This window comes from Pangasianodon hypophthalmus, chromosome 20, assembly GCF_027358585.1.
Source record: "Pangasianodon hypophthalmus isolate fPanHyp1 chromosome 20, fPanHyp1.pri, whole genome shotgun sequence".
Classification (NCBI taxonomy): Eukaryota; Metazoa; Chordata; class Actinopteri; order Siluriformes; family Pangasiidae; genus Pangasianodon; species Pangasianodon hypophthalmus.
The window spans coordinates 15237210-15261016 of NC_069729.1; the positions used below are offsets into that span (position 1 = coordinate 15237210).

The following is a 23807-nucleotide window of genomic DNA, read 5'->3' on the forward strand; positions in this document are numbered from 1 at the left end:
ATTCAAAATAACTTGAATTTAGGTTCTCTGATATGCAGGGCTTTCTAATATTCTTCCTTTTGGAATTGCATTAAAATAAATATTAGATGGGCATTTGCTCAAAGTGCAGGTCTAAACAAAAATTTAAAAAAAGACAAAAACAAGCTTTTAAAAGTGAGATTACTTTAGACTTTTGACCCTGTCATTAACAGCACCTTTCAAGCTAGGGTAGAATTCCTCTGTGCTAGAGCTAATGTTTTTGAGAAATGAAGCTTTCAGTGAAGGAAATGACCTATGTACTTTTCCTAGCAGCTATAAATAAGATCTGAAGTAGTCTGTTGACTAAATAGAAATATATGTACATCAGCTACTGCAGGATACACAATGTGTTGTATAGAAAACAGAGGAGACTAGCTTTATGGTCAGGGAGACTTTCAATGTTCTAAATGTCAAGAAAAAATATGTCAAATAAAACTTTTAAAAAATCTCTTTCAGGAAATCTATTCCTTTAAGCCATTGTAATGTTATCATACTAGGAGGCTAATGCTTCCTTCTCTATTTGCTCTCAATCCATTCCTCAATCTCTCCCCAAAATGGAAGCTGACTCACACCTTTCCACCCACTCACTGTGCTAACAGCAGCATAGTTGTTAGCACTAGTGCTAGCATCAAAATTACAACGAAGCAAGTCAAGGAAAACCAGGGGCTGCTGTGATATTAGCTTGTTAGCATGCTGGTATCCCCTGTTTCTTGTTCTCTCAGTCCTTCTTTGTGACTTTATCGTGGGCTGACTCACTCCCTCTCACTCCTTACCACCCACTCCCTGTGCCAGTGTAGTGGCATCATGGCCGCCTTCACTAGTGCTAACACTCACCTGCCATAGCCAGTTTTCTCCACAGTATCTCCACTGCCCACACATGTTTGAATGAGCCAGGACAGTGGGTGGTTAAAAATGAAAAAAATTTGGAAGCCAGGTCTATTTTACCAGTGTTATCTGAAGGGTTTGATGCTAGCAATAGGTACTTCAAAACAGCCAAGTACTCCTCTGTTAAATGCATTGTAATGAAAAGTGCAATAAGGGAAATTGTCATATATTGTCTGGTAAAGTTAGTGAGTTATATATAAGCACTGAAAGTAATTGGCTCACAAGATAAAAGTATCTTATGCCATCTGAAGGTAAGTACTACAGTGCTCTCTTTGGCTTGAGTTAAAGGACATTGTTTTAGGACATTCCTTTATTTGTGCAGCAAAGAATGCATCAAGCCACACTTTATTGAACAGCCATACACAGGCTACAAATTAAATTTCTATCGTCCATGTTTTTTTGGGGCTACACTGTTAATGACGAAAATAAATAAAATATTGCAATAACTGCAAAAATAATAAATCTATGTATCACATTACACTATCTAAGAATGTACCAATTCTTAAAGTGCACTTGTGTGGATGAGCTCGGATAAAATATTTGATTCTGAAATGCAACATGGCATGGAAGCTCCTTATAGCTTAATGATGGATGGAGAACACAATGTCTACAGCATCTGACAGGTTTTTTTGTTCAACTGCATCCTTACTACCAACCAAAAACAAGTCTGAGTCAGCCTCTTTGAGCTGGCATGTGCTGATCTGATTCCTAACTAGCTTATTGGAATCAGATAATAATGTGCAACCCGTGGCTCCAAAAGGGCTCTTTCACACAGCACAGGTTACAGTGGATTTCACTATACCATTGAATTCACTAAGTGTTAACAGTGATGAATTGCAAAGTGTACTGAACTTACAGGTATACTGTACATCATGTGGTTATGGGATATGCCGTTTTCCATGAATAACTAGTAAAGCAAACAGTTCAAACCAAAAAAAAAAAAAAAAGATTTTTTTTTTCCAGAGTAGTCTTGTGCAGTTGACTGTAGAATTGGCTTCATCTAGCCTGTAATATTTTCTAACTAATGAAGTACATTTAGTCTGGTTCTTTAACTGTCTGCCTGCATCTCCTTACTTTTTGCCTCACTGTTTTCCACTTCCCCCACAGCAGTGGTGACTAGTAAATGTATTAGTTGACTAGTTGACTAGTTTGTTCAACCCCTAGTGTACAGAAGAGGTCAGAAAGTGGAAACACATAACGTGTTGTTTCTTCTTTCCCAGGGGAAAAAAATCTAGTTATGTGATGTTCTAGCTCATTGAACTAACAAAAATATTAATGTCTGAACAGAGAAAAGGTTGGTTTCAGTCTGTTTTGTCCTTTACCTAAGGAAGGGTAGATGTATAGATGTCATTAAAGGAGTATTGATCTTGATGGTGCACCGACCAGGCAAGGGTAATATGTCTTCTCTAGAGTTGGCTTTCCAGGAAGTGGATGCATCAGTGGTCATGAAGTGTTGTGGTTGAATGAAAATCATAGCATTTGTCTTGTGTACTGGAATAACAGAACAATACTGGTAGCATCTGATGATTGTCCTGTGCTATTAATACTGGCCTGAGATGTGCTGTATGCCAACTGACCAAATGTATTTCAGCATTTGAGTAGGAAAATAGCCCTTCACAAAATAATGGAAATGTTATCTGAACTGAAGTGGAACAATTACCTGGAACTGTTCTAAGGCCCTTCTTTATGGAGGTCTCTATTCTTAATAACTGAAGCTGTGACATACCTTTTCAGTAATCTAAGTACTGGAGTGACTTAAGGGAGTTCCATAAATACCATATCTGGAGAATATATCAATATATTAACTAGTAGTATGAGAATAGTGATGTGCCTGTGTACTGGTATGATGGTATACTATGATGAGAAAGTTACACCATTAGATATGGTATAAGGGTGATGGTGTCACGAATTCATTACTTGTAGGTAGAGGGTGCAAAGGTAGGTTTCTAAAGAGTAACAGCATTGTAGATTGCTTTCTTTTTTTACACCATTGTATTCCCACCTTAGTCACAGGCAATTATCAAATGCTTGCTGAGTCTCCCCTATTGCACAGCAATTACCAGTTGAGGAGGGAAAGGGATAACACATGCATCCTCTAAGATATCTATTGAGCACCATATTTTTTCAAGCTGCTGTTAATGAAATGTTTTATGGCAACTGAACATACTTTGAGGAGAGCACTAACTACATGCTTCTGTATGCATGAGACCAATTAGTAGCTAGTGCGCTGATTGACAGGCTATAAAAGAAAGCCTTCCTTCTCCCCCAGAAAACAGGTTTAGTTGTGCATTCTGGACTCTTGACCATGATCATTAAAATAATTTTTATCCATTGGTTCATATGGCAGGCTGCACAAATTGCTTAGCATCAAGCTTTGAAATGAAATGAAATGAAAGTTTTGAAAAGTGAGAAAAGTTTTGAGTAGTCTATCTGCTTAGCAGCAACCTGTCAATCTGTCCCCAGTGCACAGACAATGCTGTCACACTTTTAGGCTAAACCCAAAAAGAGATGTTTCTAGATGACTCTACAAAACCTCTAAAACATCTATTGTGGTGCAAGATAATGGTTGTGTCCTACTGTTTTGCACCATAGTGAGAAAACTTTTGAGTTGCCTGCATACAACTAGGACATAGCTAGAGAACACACACTCACAGGAGTGTCTCTGACCTTTTGCATAAATACCAGTATACTGGTTACTCCCAGGTGCCAGACCTATAATTTCAAACTGTGGTCTGCTGTGCCATAGTGACGTGGTCACCTGGGATAGTAGATCCGGTCAGATGGGTAGCGGACACTGAGAGCTCATTTGTAATGTCAATAGCAGGTGGAAAAATGAACAGTTTATCCAAACGGGAAAACCACCCTGGTGGTCTGGAATGAACGGAAGCAGAACTGTTATTTACTTTATTTAATGTCTAGAAAGAAAAAGCAAGTTTTTTGCAAAGAACTTCCAACTGCATCATAATTTTTGCCCCTGCTCCAATCATGTTCGTTTTCGGTGAAAGACATGCCTGCAATTAGGACGCCTACAACTTGAAACTTTGTTAGACATTTCCCGTCGCTTTGGAAATTTACATATCAATATGCCTTTCATCGCCGAAGCACATTATTCATTGCAATCCAGCCAGTCACATTTTCAATTAGTGTTCCTGTTTTGTCTATTTGATCCCTCTACTTTTTGTATGTCTGCAAGTTATTTTCTGTATGTTATGTCAGCCTCTGAGTCAGAAAGCCTTACACAATATTGTTATTGTCTCCCTGTGTATTATGTAGGCAGTAATTTTGGACAGCGTTTGCGCTCCCAAGATAAATTCTGTGGCATTTAGAAATCATCGTAAGCACAGTTTTTTTTTATTTTTTATTTATTTTTTTTTATTATTATTTTTTTATTATTCTGGACAAATTTAAAAGAGTATTTCATGTGTCCTTCTAGAACAAGTGGTTAAACTCAAAAACACAACAGAAAAAAGTGTAGCTTTGATTCATTTATTTTTTTTTAAATTGAGCTCCATAATGTGTGATGTTTTTTTTAGCTGCTATTCAGTGAGAAAAGGTACAGATAAATATATAATCATTATAGATACAAAATCCTGACAATATCCTAAATCATGACTATTGTTAAGCGAGTTTTATTATATGAAAATGTAATATTGGCACACGCCTGGCCGTTACCCATCATGCCAACCAACCAAACTCCCTCACATAAGTTGTCTCTAATAATAAAACATGGGATCCGCCATGACTCACTATAGTCATGCTCTACAAGTGATCTTCCATCTGTGATATTTTCTACCTCTCAGGTTGAACAAATGTACTGCGCTTGTGTTACGAGTTTAAATTTCATGTTTTATTATGTGTATAAGCCTTTAGGAATATGTGACATATTTACATTATAGTTAAAGAATAAATCCATTTCTTTAATATGGATTTAGTGCCTCATTGCTAAGTGAATTTTTATTATTAACATGCTTTTTGGATTAACTCTGCAAGTGTTTCGTTTCAAATACACCTAAATATGCAAAGCTTCTAAGGTAAAGACTTTAAAGACTTTTGAGAGGTGTATACACATTCAGCTTTAGTGCAGTTTGAAGTCTCTTTTTTACAGTAGTTTTCCTGTCATTGGAATATTCATTAACTGACTGAAGCTTCTAATGAATTCACATTGAAAATGATCCATTCTCAGTTGACAAAACAGAAAGTGCTAATGCAGTGCTCATTTCAGCATCACTCCACTGACTGGCTGTTTTTTTTTTAGAGTTGACTATAAAATTTGTTTGTTTGTTTTAAATCTCTTAATGGCTTAGCACCTTCATTCATCTCTGAGTGATATATTATGTTGCAAATCGAGTCTTAAGATCATCTAGTGCTAGCCATCTTCACATTCAACATATGAAACTGGAGAAGCAACCTTTGTTTTTATGCACCAAAGACAAAATTGTGAACACATTACCAGTAAGCTCTGTCCAGTGCTAATAGACAATTTTTTATTTTTTTCACTTTTTTTTCACTTTAGCATTTAGCTAGCTTTTATTATTTGCCTTTCTTATACTGGCACAATTTTACATCACTTTTATTATTTTATTTATTATACTTTATATTTTTAACAGCATTTATTATTATTATTATTATTATTATTATTATTATTATTATTACAACCTACCTTAGTACTATTGAGATGCTGAAGCTGAATGGTAATAGTAAAACTCTGCAAAATCAACAGCCATTAAACAGGATAATTTAATTCTATGAATTAATACAACTTTATATAGTGTAATAATGTCCTCCACATCTGTCATTTGAACTGATTATTCATATTTTCTGTGGAAAATGGGATAAAATGAAAGTTTCTTTTTGACAATTTATAATAGAAAAAATGGCAAGAAACGATTTTCAATATTAAATATAACGGTGTATCATAATGTGACATTTTACAAATCATTTCAATCATAATGAGAATTAGAAGTGGGTAGAAAGATGATATTTCTCTTGACATCCTGCACCAGCAACCCTACATCATTCCTCTTGACCAGCAACTCTACATCATTCTACACACCTTCCCCATTTCCACTGCACATGTGCAGTATTTTCACACATACTGTACATACACTATTGAAATCAAATCATTATCTAATTGACCATCATTGTCAGATCAGACTAAAATTCCATAAGTTTGGATTGAAACCATAGCACCATAAAGTTAAAACTATCCTAACTGATTATCCTCAGTGTTCAGTATGATCCTTGCTCTACAGTGTACCGTCTTTGCGCAGTGATGCTTTTGATGCCACTTCAGCTGTGCTGATCCTGGCCCTGAAGATATTTGACCACTGATCTTATCATAAGAACCGCAAGCACAGAGGCGAAACTGATCTAAAATGTTTATGTGAGTGCAGTGAGATTTAACAGCAGGGGAGATGCTGCAGAGGATGAGCGACAATGCCTGCAGCACAAAGCTTAAATTTGTCTGAAAGATGAAAGGATGTGCTTTTGTCAGTGGCTGCCCTTAATGTCTCATTGAGTCTTTTATCATTGTCTCTTATTCTATTTAACACTCTGTCCACCATGACATTAAATCAACCTGCTCTTCCGAGAATACTAATACACACCGGATAATTTCATTTACATTTATTCATTTGGCAGATGCTTTATCCAGAGCGACTTAGACGTGAGACAGAATCCAATTGAAACATAAGCTGGCTTTACTCCGTACCATTTTCAGCCTGATTTTATTGTCACAGGCACAATAGCACATCGTAAAGGAAAATCTTTGGTCAGGAGTTAAGATCTGTGGTCTTAGAATGCATAATTAGACGGCGACGGATTTAGTTCTACTACAACCAAAAGAGAGCCGACATCAAAGTTGTGGCAGTGTTAGAAAATTTTGATTCAAATCTCAGAGTATGATCGTGGCTACGATGCTCGTTTAAAAGCCACCAACAGGAGAACAGCATAGGATTACACAAAACTGACGGACAGCTGCGAATACGGTAGTGGCTATGGCAAAATTAAAAAAACATATGGACTTTGAAAAAGGGAGGGGTCTGTTGAAAAGTGGCAGCAGAGAGAATGTCTCTATAATATCTCATCACAGTTATATCAGGAGAGGACATAAGAGGATGTGGCATGGAAAGAAATAGAGGATGAATTACAGCTTTCAGGTATGTAGCTTGCTAATTACCATGCAAACACGGTTCATTGAGTTTATGTACTATTATGACAATGTGAAACTATTTCATGCTTTCCAGTTGAAAGATACTGCTTTTTTTTTTTTTACATTTTAAGAAATAAATTAAAGGTCTGAAATAAGGATATACTGTATTTTGCCAGTCTATGTGGATGAATATTAGGTTGTTTCTTCAATTAAGACCTGAATCAGTTTGATAAATTGGAATCGGGTTCTGTTGGGGAATGTGTGATTGAGTAACTGTTTGATCTGTTGTGTTCATGTGATAGCCTTTAATCCTTTATGAGGTAAACAAACCTGCCATCATCAATGGCATGACCCAACTGTGCGTCTGGGTCGAATGGAACCGAATCGAATGGACGTTGTATCTTCTCATTTGTCGGTTGGAAAATCCCTTGTGAATTTTCCATTGTGTGCAAAATATATTGACCCAGGCTCCATGTTGATCATTTGTACATTTGTATATACATTTGTCTAATGAGGCTGTGGTTGTATGTGTGTTGTACTGTATGCATACACCGATCAGCCATAACATTATGACCACCTGCCTAATATTGTGTTGGTCCCCCTTTTGCTGCCAATACAGCCCTGACCCGTCGAGGCATGGACTCCACTAGATCTCTGAAGGTGTGCTGTGGTATCTGGCACAAAGACGTTAACAGCAGATCCTTTAAGTCCTGTAAGTTTGAGGTGGGGCCTCAATGGATCGGACTTGATGGCCAGCACACCCCACAGATGTTCGATTGGATTGAGATCTGGGGAATTTGGAGACCAAGTCAACACCTTGAACTCTTTGTCATGTTCCTTTGAACCATTCCTGAACAATTTTTACAGTGTGGCAGGGCACATTATCCTGCCGAAAGAGGTCACAATAGCGCTTCTGTGGGATCAGACCAGACGGACTAGCTTTCACTCCCTACGCGCATCAGTGAGCCTTTGGCGCCCATGACCCTGTCGCTAGTTCACCAGTTGTCCTTCCTTGGACCACTTTTGGTAGGTACTAACCACTGCATACCGGGAACACCTCACAAGGCCTGCTGTTTTGAAGATGCTCTGACCCAGTCATCTAGCCGTCACAATGTGGCTGTTGTCAAAGTCTCTCTAATCCTTACGCTTGCCCATTTTTCCTGTTTCCAACACATCAACTTCGAGAACCGACTGGTCACTTGCTGCCTAATATATCTCAACCCTTGACAGGTGCTATTGTAACGAGATAAACAATATTATTCACTTCACCTGTTATGGCTGATCGGTGTATGTTTTCTGAAGAGCGTGGTTGGAGGGTACATCCAAACAGACTGGTAGATACACACAGACAGAGCAATACAAGATTCCAGACAGAAAAGCAGCAAACATAGACACTAACATCACAGGCAAGCACGAGCTTACTTTATATAATTTTATAATATTTGTACCGTAATCATGTCATAAAATTGTCATCCTAAACCCCCTCCTGCTCCTGTAGTTGTGTGAGTTTACAGAAAAAAACACTCATGATTCTTCTTCTGTAAGAGTCAGCATTTATTTTTATAACAAAAATGTAAATTTTTTAAGAACATCGCACACCTTCTGCACATCAGCTTTGTTCCCAATTCCATTTTGTGCACTGGTGTGTGACTAAAAGCAGTCTGGCCAGGGCTGGCCTCTTTTGATTAAAACTTCATGCAAAGTGATGCACCACTCATTTAAGTCTCTGTGTTAATACAAGCCACAGGTAAAAGCTGAATTAGTTCAACTGTATTCGTGCAAATACGAAATAGGTTATTAGTACAATATTTGCTACAAACATTTTCACAATAAATGTTCTTTAAATCTGGACTAGAATATCAGTTCCCAGTTAATATCCTGCTTGAGTCTGAAATAGTGACATTTAGGTTGGTGCTATTTTCTTTAAGGAACACTTGCTCAATTGTTTTGCAAAATAGATCTAATTAGGGCTGCAATGATTAGTTGATATAATTGATTATAAGTGCTGATTATCAATGTTGCATCATTTGCTTAACCAATAGCAGAAATGCAAGAATGCATGTGCCTCTGTTCCTAGGTAGAATGTCATAAAATAGTGGAGCCATTGGGGCACCACATAGCTCTATGCACAAAACTGTTTTCAGGTCCAATACCATTGAGGCAGTTTCAGAGAAAAAAAAAAAAACAGAATTATTGCAGCAACAAGAGAGAAATTTAAAAAAGCAAAACCTAAAATACTCATAGTTTCACTCAAAAAATAATAAAATAATAAAAAAAGCACTGTACAATACAGTTTGCGCAAAGTGGAGATGCTTTCCAAATCAGCACATTGGTGATACACGAGCATTAAAAAATAAAGCACTTGAAAGCTCCTGCTTGATAAGAGAAATATACTAAAAGCCTCACATTATGGTTTTATTATCTTGTCTTTTTATTTAAAATAAATTCCTAACCAGATTCCTTATTTGTAATTGTTGTTATTGTAACAGGGAATAATCATTAGATTAGCCCTAGAAGAGAAATTCAGTACAGTAACAAGATGTTAAATGCTAAGAAGCAACACAAGACAGTTTTTTAAACATCATATTATTAAAAAACTATTAACAAAAAGCTGATTAATCAATGATTAATTGATTAATTTCCAAAATCGACTATTAAAATATTCATTTTTGAATCCCTAGATCCACTGACTGTCCATGTAAGTCATTGGTCATTTATTAGATGTACATTGATCCCTGACATGTAAGTACTGCAGTAGAATTGAAACACACAACTGTAGCTTGGTTTATTACTTTGAAAGTGTACATTTACACGTATAGAAAGCTCAGGTTACACAATGGCACTCTTAGTTCAGTTTAATCACCTTGGCATAAGGAAATATATACCTCTCTTACATCACATTTCCATCAGTGTAACTCAATTACAGGCACTCTTGAATATCCACTGGTTGGGTATTGGTTTTAAATCACTTCAGTCATCTCTAATTAGCATCAAGCTAACATCTCTTATCCATCTGCATACCTTTGTTCCGTGCAGAACGCATAGGATTAAGGCTAGTAGGATTTGCTAAATTTAGTACGGTTAGATATTACACAGAGCCTGGGTCGGAAATAGATTTAAATATATTAATCAGAACAGAATATTCTTTGTAATTTTGTTTGTAACTTTTCAGTATTATCCTGCTAATCCAAAATGGGGAATAGATACCAGAGGCCATCTAGTATATGCTGTATTGGTGATTCCACGATTGGGATACTAATTGTATCCCACTGATATTTCATTTAAAATGTAAGTAAAGGTTAAAGATACTTTAAACATAATGTGTCGTTGACAACATTTGTGCATATTTCAGATAAATAACTCATACAGCACTTAGAAAACAGGATTTTACCTGTAACAGTCCACTATAACTACACTTTAGCTTGAAATGTAATCATTAAATTGCTTCAAAATCTTTTTTTTTTTCGCATTAATGTGTGAAGTTATTTATTCTGTCTCATGCATGAAACATGCTTTTTCATGAGTTGTCTATTACAGGTTATGAAATATGTACATTTTAGTTTTAGTGTCCCACAACATTCACTCAACCTTGTTACCTGAACACATTCACCCCATGAAATATTTGGAATATTCCACAAGTTGCTTTCTCAACAGGAATTTGCATCATCCGAATTTCCTGAAGATCATGGGAAGAAGAAATTTACATCATCTTTTACTTTATTTCCAATCATATTGTGATATTCAGTGACAAGGTCACTTTGAAAGTACAACCATGTTACCCAAATTGAAAGTAAGAATGAAAGTAAGTTACGTCGTTACGTTAGGATCATGGATCCTAGTTAACTGCGTTTTGTGTATTTGCTAATTCTATGCTAAATCCTGTTACTCAGTTACTCATCATTCAAGAAAAATTGCTAGACTTGGCTAGACATTCTGTTTGCCAGAATTGCGATTTTACAAACTCCTTCAGTCTGGTGGTTCTCGTTAATGCAACAGTTTTTATACACTTGTCTTTCAATTGCAAAACACCTTGCTGAGGTTTGTTCTCAAATCAGGTGTCAGATTTAAGTCTGTATTGCTGAGTAGCAGAAGGGAATAGTTAGCATTATCAGCTAGGTAAAATCAAGACTTGCTTCAAATCTAAATAAATGCGTAGTTACCTGTTGCACTTGGGTATTTTTCAGAATGTCCATGAAGTTTTTGTGGAGTTCATGAAGTCAATTTGTGTAGATGCCTATGAAAGCATGTGGAACTTATTTAAAATTCAATCAAAGACATATTTTTGGTGGAAAAGCAGTACATCTTAAGGGAAACTAAGTGAAGTCCCTTAATAAGCATTTTTACAAGACACTTTTGAAGGTGTTGAAGGGGAAATCTTCATAATAGTTATAATAATCTTCATAGTAGAAATCGTTTTCTGAATATTCTTTGCATTTGGATGCAGCTCATGTTGCTAAGAATGTCTGAAAATCCAATGTTTTGTTTTCTGTTTCTCTCCTGTTCCTCTTGTGTCCTGAAATCTGAGGTTAAGTAACACTTCCTGGTGGCTTTAGCGCCACTGCAGGGAGGCTTTGCTACTTCAGGGAATGAAAGGCATTTTCTCAATTTTTGTCAGGTAAAATGTGTATTTTTGTAGTAGATTATTAAATGTCATTTTAGAATGTATCAAAGCATCAAGCCATTAAAGATTCAGTCAGTCTGAATGCAAATAACACTCACTTGGTGAAAAAGGCAATTTATTTTAATGGGGAAAAGATGCAGGATAACAAAAACATGGATTCCAGTAGCAGTTTATTTAATATGGAGTTCATCTAGGTGAAACTGAACCCTGCAAATTTGAAAACCGTTAAATTGTACACCAGTACTGAACATGAGGTTGTGTTGTGATAAAAATTCACACACAAAAGGACATAACACTAGGACCATCCATCTACTGGCTTTTGTGTCACCCAGACCCACATAGCCAAGCAAAAATTTGGCCTGATTCAGACTCTGTTGACTTGGTAAAGGGGCAGGAACACTTGATATGAAAGATCTAAATTCCTATTAAATGATTACTTTATTATAACATTGGTGTTTTTATGTGTGTTTCAAGAGTGTTCAAGTGTTTTGTGTTATGACTGTTCTACAATTTCGTGATTGTTTCTGAGTTGTGCGGTTCTTGAGAAGCTCATCCCACCATGGACCTTAGCCATGTAGTAATATGTCCTGTCATTCTGAAAGAACTGGGATTTTTTTTTTTTTTGGTCTGATCCTCAGAGGTGGATGGCAGTGGAGGCCTCGATATAATTGTGTATTTTCTGCTTTGCTGTCACTGTTATAGCATGTCAGAGGACTGCTTTTTGCCAGTTTGGATGCTCTGCTGCCTCTTGTCAACATTTGCAGCCAACATGAAATTTCTTGTGTAACAGTTTGATCCTTGAGGCAGTTCAACAGCTGTGGAGAGCAAATTTGTCCTGTCTCCACTATTACAGAAAGAAATATGCAGCTGCAGTAGATTTTTTTTAAATCTTATTATAAATTTCAAATTGGATTTGTTGCAAATGCATGTTCTCCCTGTGTCCACATGTGTTTCTTCCGGGTTCTCCAGTTTCTTCCCACCTTCCAAAAACACTGAAGTGAACTGGTTACTCTAAACTGACTCTAAACAGACTGACATGCCTTTCACAGTGTATTACCACCTCACCTCCAGTATTCCAAGGATAGGCTCTGGATCCACAGCCACCCTGACCAGTATGAATGAATGAATCGTTGCAAATATAAACGTGCCTTTGTACAGACTGATCTCAATTAGCTACAGTGTTTTCAGATAAAATACATATTTCATGAATTCTCACCCATATTTTTCCATGTCCTCCTTCTTCCCACTACAGAAGCATAAAGTGGACCTCTTCTATAAGCTGCGTCACGTGATGAACGAGCTGATCGACCTGCGGCGGCAGATGCTATCTGGTCACCTGACCCAGGATCAGGTTCGCGAGGTCAAGCGCCACATCACCATACGTCTCGACTGGGGCAATGAGTAAGTGTACATACGTTTAAAAGTAATGCAGGTATCTGAGCAAGAACCTTCCATGTTCAAATTCCTATGCGCATAATGTTAAAATAGAGCAGCTCAACATGCAGTTTCACACTGATGTTAATTAAGTTAATGACTGAACATTTTATGATCCACCTCTCCAGTTTCTAAGGTTGATTTACATTTCTACGAGACTATTTCCTCTTTTAGACTTCCAGAGATCTTAATTAAGTATTGGAGCTTTGTGTGCATTAGTCATTGCGATATGTTGTACATAGCTAATGAAAGAGAAAACAATTTGCTGTGTAGCGAAGAATGGCAATTCACAGCTGCACTCAATAGAGTTATTGCCTCATATATCCTGAGCAAACAATGGAGCCTATCTGCTTTATTTAGAGGCCAACTGTGTTGGACATTTGGCTTCACTTATCTTTCAGTTGGTAACAGTAACATATTAATTCATCATTCCACCATCACAGAACTGAGAAGAGAGGCTTATAAGCCAGAAATAATTGAAATAAACTCAATTAAAATAAATGTACAGGACAATTTACAGCACTTCACTGTGCCATTAAAACTTCAAAGAATCTCTAGTGTCCTTTTCATCTAAATTTTTATCCACTATGTCTGTAGTGTATGTGAATACCAATTATAGTGATTTCAGCATGGCATTTCCATACAAAGAAAATAAAGGAAAACCTGAATGGAAGTAGAAAAGAGACATAAAGGATTGTATTTTGAAAGCTACTGAATTCTTAATAGTGAAATTAAAGAACCATTGAACTCATAGCATTGAAATATATTACTTTGAAAACCATACCTTTTTAAAATTGTTCTTGAAATTCAAAGTAGTTGATTTCAGTGTTCAAAGATTCATATTTTAACATTCATGACTTTAAAAAATAAGGCATCTATATTAAAATAATTGAAAGTTCTAAAGTTTTTTTTTTTAGTTTTCACAAGTTTAGATTGAATAATTCAGTTTTCAGTTCTTTTTTTTCCTAGGGGAAATTTGCATAGTAAATTCGACAGGTTGAATATCTGAATATAAATATGGTAATATCTGAATATCTTTATTTGAGTCAGAACTACTTTCAGAATGCAAAGTTTAAATTAACAAACTCATAGATTATTGTTTCTGTAGTAACATAGACGGGGACTTGTATGGCAGACACTCCACATAAACAGATTTTTAAAAATGTGTGTGATGATGGTGTAACTCAGAGAGGTGTTAGTGTGCATTCCAGGACACACCAATTTGTTAGAAACTTGGCAAAGATGAGTCAACAGACAGGAGACCGATTTGATCTTTAGATTATTAATGTTTACTTCCGTGATTGAAGAATCTTCAGATTAGCTTTTTCATCAACAGAAGGATAACTTCAGAAAGGTGACACCACCTTGCACTAAGATTCAGAGGCCAGCTTATGTACAGAGCACAGAAGTAGGTGAAAAGGGAAGGAGGAGATAAGAGAGAAGCAGATCAAACCATTGTAACCACGGACCTTGGTGTGTTCTGAGACCCACCATACCGATTACACAGCGAATATTAAATACAGCTTATTCAGCTTATCTTATATAGAGAATCAGAGATGAACATAAAACTTTAGCAGATAATCATTAGGCCAGAGGAAAATAATTGTAAGCAAATAATTAAAGGCAAATCTTTCCTTCATTGTTGATATTGTGAAGTTTTCTGTAAAGAAGGCAGTCTCCAGTGTTAGCCCTTTGTACCAGTCAGGGATAAAGCTGTAAGTTTAAGTTTTCTGACACTTCAGGATGGAGGAATTTGGTTTCTCGGCAACATGACAAGCTGCATTTTTTTTTATTAACTTTAAGTCAGAAAAAGAGACGACTGTGATGACTGAAAATGACAGTTTCTAGCTGTTATAATCAAGTGATAACAGGAACTAACTTCTTTCATGGACCTTCCACAATCTTAAATGTAACTATAAACAGATCAAATGTACAAAGTGACATTATTTAATAAATGGCAAATTGCTGTGGTACAAGAGAAATAAAACACATCAAGAGATGCTGTTACTGGAAAATATTAAACTTCAGGGTGGTAACAGTAACTTTGCTTCATTTTGGGCTGCAACACACAACACTGTAATTGATTATATTCCCATAACAGCACTGTTTTATCTCACATAACACATCAAAAGTCATAAAGAGTACAGGTGGCTTTTTTTCTCTTTTTCCCGATTATAAACAGCAATGCATGTGTGTTAGTACAGCTATACGTCAGTATATCCTGAAATAGCTAATGAACAGTATAGCCTCTTCAGTGTAAACACTGGCTATCCACCCTTAATGACACAGGAGCTATCACAAGGCTTGCTTTTCTGACTCAACAGCATGCAGTTTACATTCAAGCAATATTATAATGACAGTGCATGGCAATAAACCATAGATCCTATTCTAGAGAACGAGCATTTACAAACTGTAAGTTCTCTTTCTGAAGTTTCCGTATTTAGTCATAAGATTATGCTGATATTACAGAGGTTAAACTCCACCATATTTTCCATCCCTTTACAGATGCACTGATCCACATAAAGGCACAGATGGTTGCAGATGGTGACCTATAAGGCATATCTATTAGGTCAATTACATTGCAGATTATACACATTACATTATATGCATTACATACAGACTACTCTCTTAACTGTAAATGCAGGCAGATTTATTACACCGTGACAAACCTGAATTAGCAGTGTGAAGGATTGGCTGATATACAGTATATGGGCTAGCAGGGCTAAGCCCCTTCTCTCTTTGAAGGAAAAATAAATAAAAATAAGGCTGTATTTCTGACATCTGCTGTACATAGTCTTATTTGCTGTTAACAAATGGCTTGGAGTGGATTATTTTTTACTTTTTTTGTGGAAGTAAGAACTATAGAAGTAGAGGCTTGGGCTGATTTCTTCTATCCCAGACTGTAGATTCACACATTCAATTGTTATCAGTCATATCAGGTGATTAAACCTGGTGAAACCCTAGATTTCATGTGCACTGGGGCTAATTTATTTATGTCCACTTTGCTGATGCATCCATAACATGTCATCTGCAGTGACTGAGAAAGCACACGTGAAATACAATAGCTGGTGTAATAAACATGAACAGGGTGGATTATTTTCTTGGTAACTGAGTTTTCAACATGCATTTGGATAAGTAAATAGACAGAAAAACAAACGTTGTCCAATCAAAGTACACATTACATGAAGGGACAGCAGAATCGCAAGGTTTGTGTAGTAAGCTGAAAGCTGGCTAAAGGCAAGCGCAGCTTTTCTGTTCACTGTGCTTGCTATTTGTAAAAAGCAATACATGATTATAGACTTGAAGGCTTCACGACTGATGTTGCCTAACTCTGTGTTAAAGCCCATGGTTTTGAAATGGGTACATATGGGTGTGGTGGATAGGTGTCTGCATACTTTTGAACATATAGTGTATATACTGTATATATGCTTTAATATATAAAATTATTATTACAATAGTTCAAATAGAGGTAAGAAGGCAGAAACGAGAGAATAAAAGTCAATAAAAGTGCTGTATTATAAGAAAGACAGTCAGTACACAAGGTTAGCATTGCATTAGCAATGAGTTATTGGCATTCCCAGCAAAGATCTGGATCTGTTTTATGTAAATTCTTATGTGAGTTCTTCTCTCTGGGTCATGGAGTATAATTGCAGCTTGATTTGTTTTAGTAATTACCAGGTCCCATCCATGCATGTAAAGACACACTGACGGTCTGACCCTAGATGTTCACCCTGCTGCTGATCTGCATGTATAACAGAAATATTATTCTTTTTTACATCTTGGCGAATATTTAAATGGAGGGTTAATTTCCCTCATTATAAGGTAACTAATTAGGGCTAATAGTGAATTAAAAAGAGAGTGAGCCTTCACATAAGCAGTTGTCATTACTTGACTAAAGTAAGCGTGGAATGCATAGAAATGACCATCATTAGAATCATTTTAGTAATTAAATACTGTATATCATGTATATAATTTAATAATATCTACACAATGTAATTGTAAATGCAGTAAGTTTAATGAAAAACTGATTGATTGATTGATTGATTGATTAAGGGTGATGCTAAATTCTTGCTTGAAATATTCAATATTTGGATAACCAGTCTGGATGATATCATTTCGTTAAATACTACTGACCATGTGACTAGGAAAATATGATATTCATATTCTGATATAACACTATTATGGTACACTTTTCCAATAATAGTCGTTAACATTGAATAGCTTACTAGATATTAAACACTATTTTTTTACTGATGTTTTATTTTTCTGCCTTTTCTTCTTAAAATATGGTCATTTTTACACATACTATAACTTACAGTTGCGCTTGTTGGTGGTTTGTTAGCAAATCACCAGGGATGCATATAATATTGTGAACATGTCTTAAAGTATTGTGATATGATATTTGTGCCATATTGCCCAGTCCTACCACGTGAAAGTCCAGAGATATCAAATATGCGCATTAACATAACTACTTTGCATGCAGTTATACTGTTTTTTTTAATCATCCGTTTACCTCAGTACAAATCCAGAACCTGTTCATTCATCCTCTTTTTAAAATCATTTAGAAAATGCACCATATCTAGTGTTTAAATGAACACCATGGCCAAGTGCCAGTGTGTGAGATAGGACACAGCCTCCTGAGCTCACAGTCAGCTGGAGACAGAGAGGGAGATTGATTACTGGCCCCTTTTCTAGTGGAAATTAGGAAAATGCTAATATCTCTCATTCACTGTCAAACTAGGGAATTTTGTTGTCCTTCCTGGTCTTTCACCTACTGTCATTTTAGTTTCTGTCACTCTGATAATGTCTTCTCTCTCATTCATCACTGATAGTTTTTCCTACAAAATACTATTAACCCTCTAAAGTCCCAGGACCAATTAATGGGTCCAGATTTGCATTCCTCACCACTGCTTACTGCATATACTTCCTTTTAGTTTTAGGACATACTGAATAATTCATAGTGGTTACTGAATAATATGTATTAAAATGAATAAATGAATAAGCAATGGGTTTGAGAAATTAAATAATAATACACTAGTTATTAGTCCAGACAAATTTAATGGTTTCTAAATGGATTAAAGTTGCGAGTTCAAATCCCAGAGCTGTCAGAGCCACTGCTGGGAGAACTATAATTTTATATATACTAGAAGAAAATAATCATATATATATTATATATTATTATTATTATTAATAATAATAATATTATTGTGCTGTTATAAGAAAATAATTAATGACTTGGTGGTGTGATGCATAACTACCTAGAGGTTTTACTGTTTTATTACTCTTTCTACACGGCAGTTTGTCAATCGCAAATATTTTTTACATTTATTAAAGAATAACAATTAAGTTGTTGAACTTCTGCAAAAGAAGTTACTTCCTGTTATAAAAGTCTGTCCTGCACCAGCCTCACTCTTTCTCTCTCTTGAGGTTGATAAGACAAAAAAAAAAAAATCAGCTTGCCAACCATAAAGCCCTCTGTCCTGGAGATTTTCCCATGTTAGAAAAATTAGAAGGATCAGCTTTACTTCTGAGCGATACAAAGCACTGACACTGGAGACTCCTTCCAAAAATGCTAAATAAATCTCTCCTCACAGAAAACATCAACAACTACGCATATATTAATCCTTTTATCTGGATTGTCTGCTATAAAAGTCCGTATGTAAGTCATTACTATAGAAACAATAACACATTAATGTGTCTATATTAATATAAACCTGTGATTTGCCTTGTAGCCGGCTCTACTGTCAGAGCTGCTGTTAGAGAAAATTCATCAACACATTCTGACCTGTGAGAATCGAGAATTCAACTGTGCTGTTGGAGAAATATGTGTAAATGTATTAACACAGATTACAGCCTGACATTACCTGCAGAAGCTGCTATCATTTTATTATAATTGGGTATGTTAATAATGTGATGTCATGCAACTCTGAGTCAGAGCTGAGTTCAGAGAAGATGTTATTCTACTGTATTGCACCACTTATGGGGATTAACACTTTTTTTTTTAGCTTTATTTTCATCTATCCTACAGTACTACAATATTTTAAAATATTTTATTTTAACACTTGCAACATTTCTAGCATCAGTACTATCTATGACTGTGTTTTAAACCGACATAAATATACAAGATTTCGAGAAAAAAATATTTATATTTCTAAAGTAAAGTCATAATGCTATAACAAAATGGTATATATAATGTTTGAGGGTTGTTGAGGATTTGGTGACGTTATTGTTTCTTTGGATGAAAGTGAAAGTCCAGGTAATGTTCGCCTTCAGGTTTGTATGCCATTCAGTGTGGTTGTGTAGATGAATGATAATCAAATTTATCACTCCTGAAGGAGGTGAACTCAGGAGTGCTCGGTGTCGAGCCCCCAACGTGCTATGTCAACTTTTTCTTGTAATATTATCACTTTTTTTTTCTCAAAATATTAGGACTTTATTCTTGAAATATTGTGATTGTTTTCTAGTTATATTATATAGTGCAGCTTTTTTTCCAGCATATTATGACTTTAGTCCAAAATTATGACTTTATTCTTTATCTTGCTTTTTAATTTTTCAAACAGTGGCCCTAAAACAACATTATTAATTAATTTATTAATTAAATTATTAGAACTTTTATTAGCAGTTGCAAAAAAAAAAAAATCAAAGTACCCATACACTCTACACAACAACATCAGTGAGTCCAAACTATTAGCTGCACTGTAGTTACTGAATAATTAACTGAATAATACGGTTTAATATAATTATTAAACTGAATAATAAGCTCTAGACTTTACGGGCTAAAAATGCTTGAGTAGTCGTTCACCAAAACCAGTATTCGGGCTGTGGAAGTCGACATGTATCAACAACTGTGTCAGCAATCATGAAGGCCATTCTGTCCTTCAACTTTCTTCTGAGTAATGCACTTTCAGCCACTACACTGTCAGCAGAATATTGCTGGGAGATCCAATGCTGGCTATGCTAACAGATAATTGAGTAAATGGGATAAAACGGAAAGGAGTCAGTGGCATTTACTGAGCTGACATTTATTCAGATGCCTGAAGGACAAAAGTGGAAGCTCTTCAAGAGCAAGTTACAATAAACTGGTTCAAAATGAGCACCTGTGTATGGGCTAGCAATTATGCATCGAAATATTCACTGGCATTTCCAGTGTCATAGGTCATTTCATACAGCAAAATTACTGTTTCAAAGACATATAAAAGTGTCCAGTGCTAACTATACAAATATATCACATGAATAGTAATTATGCATGCAGAAATGAATGAATATTAGGCCATTAAATGGGTGTTAAAAGAATGAGTACAAAATGTGTTCGTAAATTATATACAGACATTTATGAATGCTAATGTAGATTGTTACAGACTGTGTTATGTGAGAATACATGTAGAATATGTATGCCTTTATTATGTATATAACTACACTCCTACCACATGACCAGTTTCTTTAGTTTCACAACTATTTTTTATGTCATTTTGCACCACAGCGCTGTTGAATTCTCAAATCTGACCGACCAGAAGGTGTTGATTAATTTTCTATAACAGCAGCTCAGACAGCATTTTTGGCTGTGAAAAAAAAATCACAGGTTTATATTAATGCAATGGTTATAATACATTATTTTAAAATTGAGGCTGGTGAGGGAATCTAGTTTGTAGTGTAGTTTCTTGCCTTTCTGTACAGCACAGTATGCTATAACTAATCGCACTGAGTATCCAAGCTTGTTGAGGGAATTGGTGGCAGGAGGACATGGGCATGTTCAGGGGTGCTTAAAACATAAGGAGATCCAATGGTATGTTTCTTTAAATTTTTTTAACATTGTTAAAAAAAAAATTTGCTTAGTCACACGGCTTCAGACAGCTTAATGATTTATGTACACCGTCACCCTGTACAGGCTCATCGACTGAGATGCAGTTTTAGTAAATATTGTCTCTACTTTGACATGTTGTGCTGTCTAGTGTCAATGTGCCCTCATTTCCCTGCAATCATAATCATGTATTTTTGGAGAACCTTGAAGTGGTAAATGAGAAGCTTTCGTCTGGCTCATCACCCTGTTTAGTAACTGCATCTTGTTAATCAGCCTTTTCACACAGAACAAATTTAAATTAAATAAATTATTTTCTTCATATTAATTAGTGTTTTGTTAATAGTTTGCATTTTATTTATACACCCACCGTCCACTTTAATAGGAACTCTTATGCACCTGCTTATTTATGATGATCTCCTGGGAATTTCACACGAAACAGTCTCTAGAGTTTACACAGAATGGTGCGAAAAACAAAAAACATCCTGTGTTATTGATGAGAGAGATCAGAGGAGAATAACCAGACTGATCTGAGCTGACAGGAAGTCTATAGTAACTCAAACAGTCACTCTTTACAACCATGGTGAGCAGAAAAGCATCTCAGAATGCACAACACATCAAATCTTGAGGTGGATGGGCTACAACAGCAGAAGACCACATCATATTCCATTCCTGTCAGCCAAGAACAAGAATCTGAGGCTATCATGGGCACAGACTAGACTGGAAAAAGACCAGGTGATTTTTTTTTTCTTTTTCCCCAATCTTCAGCTGTCCAGTTTGGGTAAGTTTGTGCCCATAATAGCTTCAAATTCTTGTTCTTGGCTGGTTATTTACAATGTACTGACACTCATACCATTTTGAAAGCTTTAACACAGATATTGTGTGACACATACCTGTTAGCATAACACAGCAACAGCTGCACATAGTGCACATACAGCATAGCATTTAGGTATTGAGAACTGTTGTCTCTGCTATTTCATCTGAATAAACTAAGAGAATATGGCTTTGTCAGTAGATTTATGTATAAAGTAGGAATGTGATGATATGCCAGTGTCCCTTTTCTTGAAATAGTGTTAAAATTATATTCATATAGGCGACAGAAGAACTGCTTCTAGACATGGATCATCCCATAAAATATGCTACAAAGCTTTCATTTTATAAAGTTTGATATATTGTGTAGTTAGTGTACTCTGAGATATGCTGACACAATGAATATTGTACAATGCATGACAGATGGTTGTTGTTAAGACCAGCATTACTTGGCATGTGTTAAAGCCACCACAACAGGTGTCAAAAGTAACGTGTCAGATTTTAGTCATTCATGCAAGCTATTTTTAACTTGACTCTTTGATCTAAATACTATTCCTTTATTCCTGCTCCTATTCCCTTACCACAATCTCTCATCTTTTTTTAAAATCTGCATTCATTTTACAGACACTTAGGTCTGGATCTTGTACCGAGGAAGGACTTTGAAATGGTGGATGCAGACCAGATTAGTGTCTCTGACCTCTACAAAATGGTAAGTGTTCCCTGTTATAACACTTCCAATTTTTGAGAATGATCCCCATCAGTGCTAAAAACATATTAGCATATTAGCATGTATGGTAAATGAAGTGCTAAGTGAGTAATAGGTTTTGTTTCATGGCTCTGAAAATCTGAATAGCACTCATGAAGATTCACTTTACAGGACCCAAGTGATTTGTGTGTAATTTTCAGTCAGGGTGGACATTGTTTAACTCAAATAACCTTTTTAACATGTGTTATAGTCTGGTTAATTTATTAGTTCGATGACCTTTGGCTGTGTCAGAGCCACCGTTAAGTCTTTTTTTTTTTTTAACATAGTTTAAACAAAGTTTAAAGCTGCATTACATAAAACTGTTTTGTTAAAAAAGAAGAAAAGTGCACCATGGGAGAAAATAAAACCCTTATTCCTATGGAATTCCTGAGCTGTTCTATGATTTTTTAAAAAATATATATATATTTTTATTTTTTCTCCCTAATTTGGTCTTGCCCAGTTCCCACCCACCAGCCAGCTCTCCGTTATAATTCGACAGCTACCAAATGGGGAGGGTGAAGGCTAACACATGCTTCCTGCTTCCTTGCATGAGTGGTTGCATGGACATGCTAGAATTGATTGGCCTATGGTGGCCATTTCCAAATCTCAACATGTTTTTGAGGATAATTATTGAGGATCAGATGAATATTTTGATATTGTTATTGAAATACACTAAAAATCCTAGGACTACTTCACAAAAGTAGATTTGACATATTATTAGCTCAAAATCTGAGTAGATGTTAAATGCCAAACACTGGTCCAGTGAACAGAATTATGGGATTGCCTCCAAATAGAAGGATAAATGCGATGCAGAACCTTGTCTATGCTGCTCTAGGGCACAACTACAGTATATGTGCTTATGTGTGTTTTTATGTGTGTGAGAGTGAGATTGTATAATTGATTTTTTGAATTTTTTCAGTTTCAGTTTTAATCCTTGATGTATTTCTTGTTCAGTCAGCCTCCATTTTGGGTTGCTAGTGTATAGTATCTAAATATATATGTTATTAAAAACCCTTTAAGTCACAGTTTTTAGTATTGGATGGTTTGGCACCAAGTACCTTAGCAAATATTATTAAATGATAGATTGAAAAAAGAAAACATTTAAACTGCAGATTTAACTGCTCAAATCATAAAGGCCCATAAATTCTCCAAGCCAACAGGCATTAATTAAGTGTTTGCATGTTTACAAATCAACCAGCTTATTAATTTGCATGCCGTCTTTCTAGAATGAGGGCAGGCATATGCTTTTATTATTTCCGACAAAATATCACATCGTCTTTCAGCTGCACTGACACATATGGCAGATTAATGGTTTAATTTCTGCCTCAAAAATACCCAGTGCAGAAAT

The 23807-nt window shown here is 35.8% G+C and overlaps 1 protein-coding gene across 8 annotated transcripts in view; it reads left to right on the forward strand.

Moving 5' to 3' along the window:
- dock3 (dedicator of cytokinesis 3) overlaps positions 1-23807 on the forward strand; it is a 234638-nt gene that overhangs the window by 116751 nt on the left and 94080 nt on the right. For all 8 annotated transcript variants that reach the window (XM_034314016.2, XM_034314015.2, XM_034314022.2 and 5 more), the window contains 2 exons: positions 12928-13076; positions 22339-22423. In XM_034314016.2, the coding sequence (XP_034169907.1) occupies positions 12928-13076; positions 22339-22423 (234 nt within the window). The remainder of the gene's footprint in view (positions 1-12927; positions 13077-22338; positions 22424-23807) is intronic.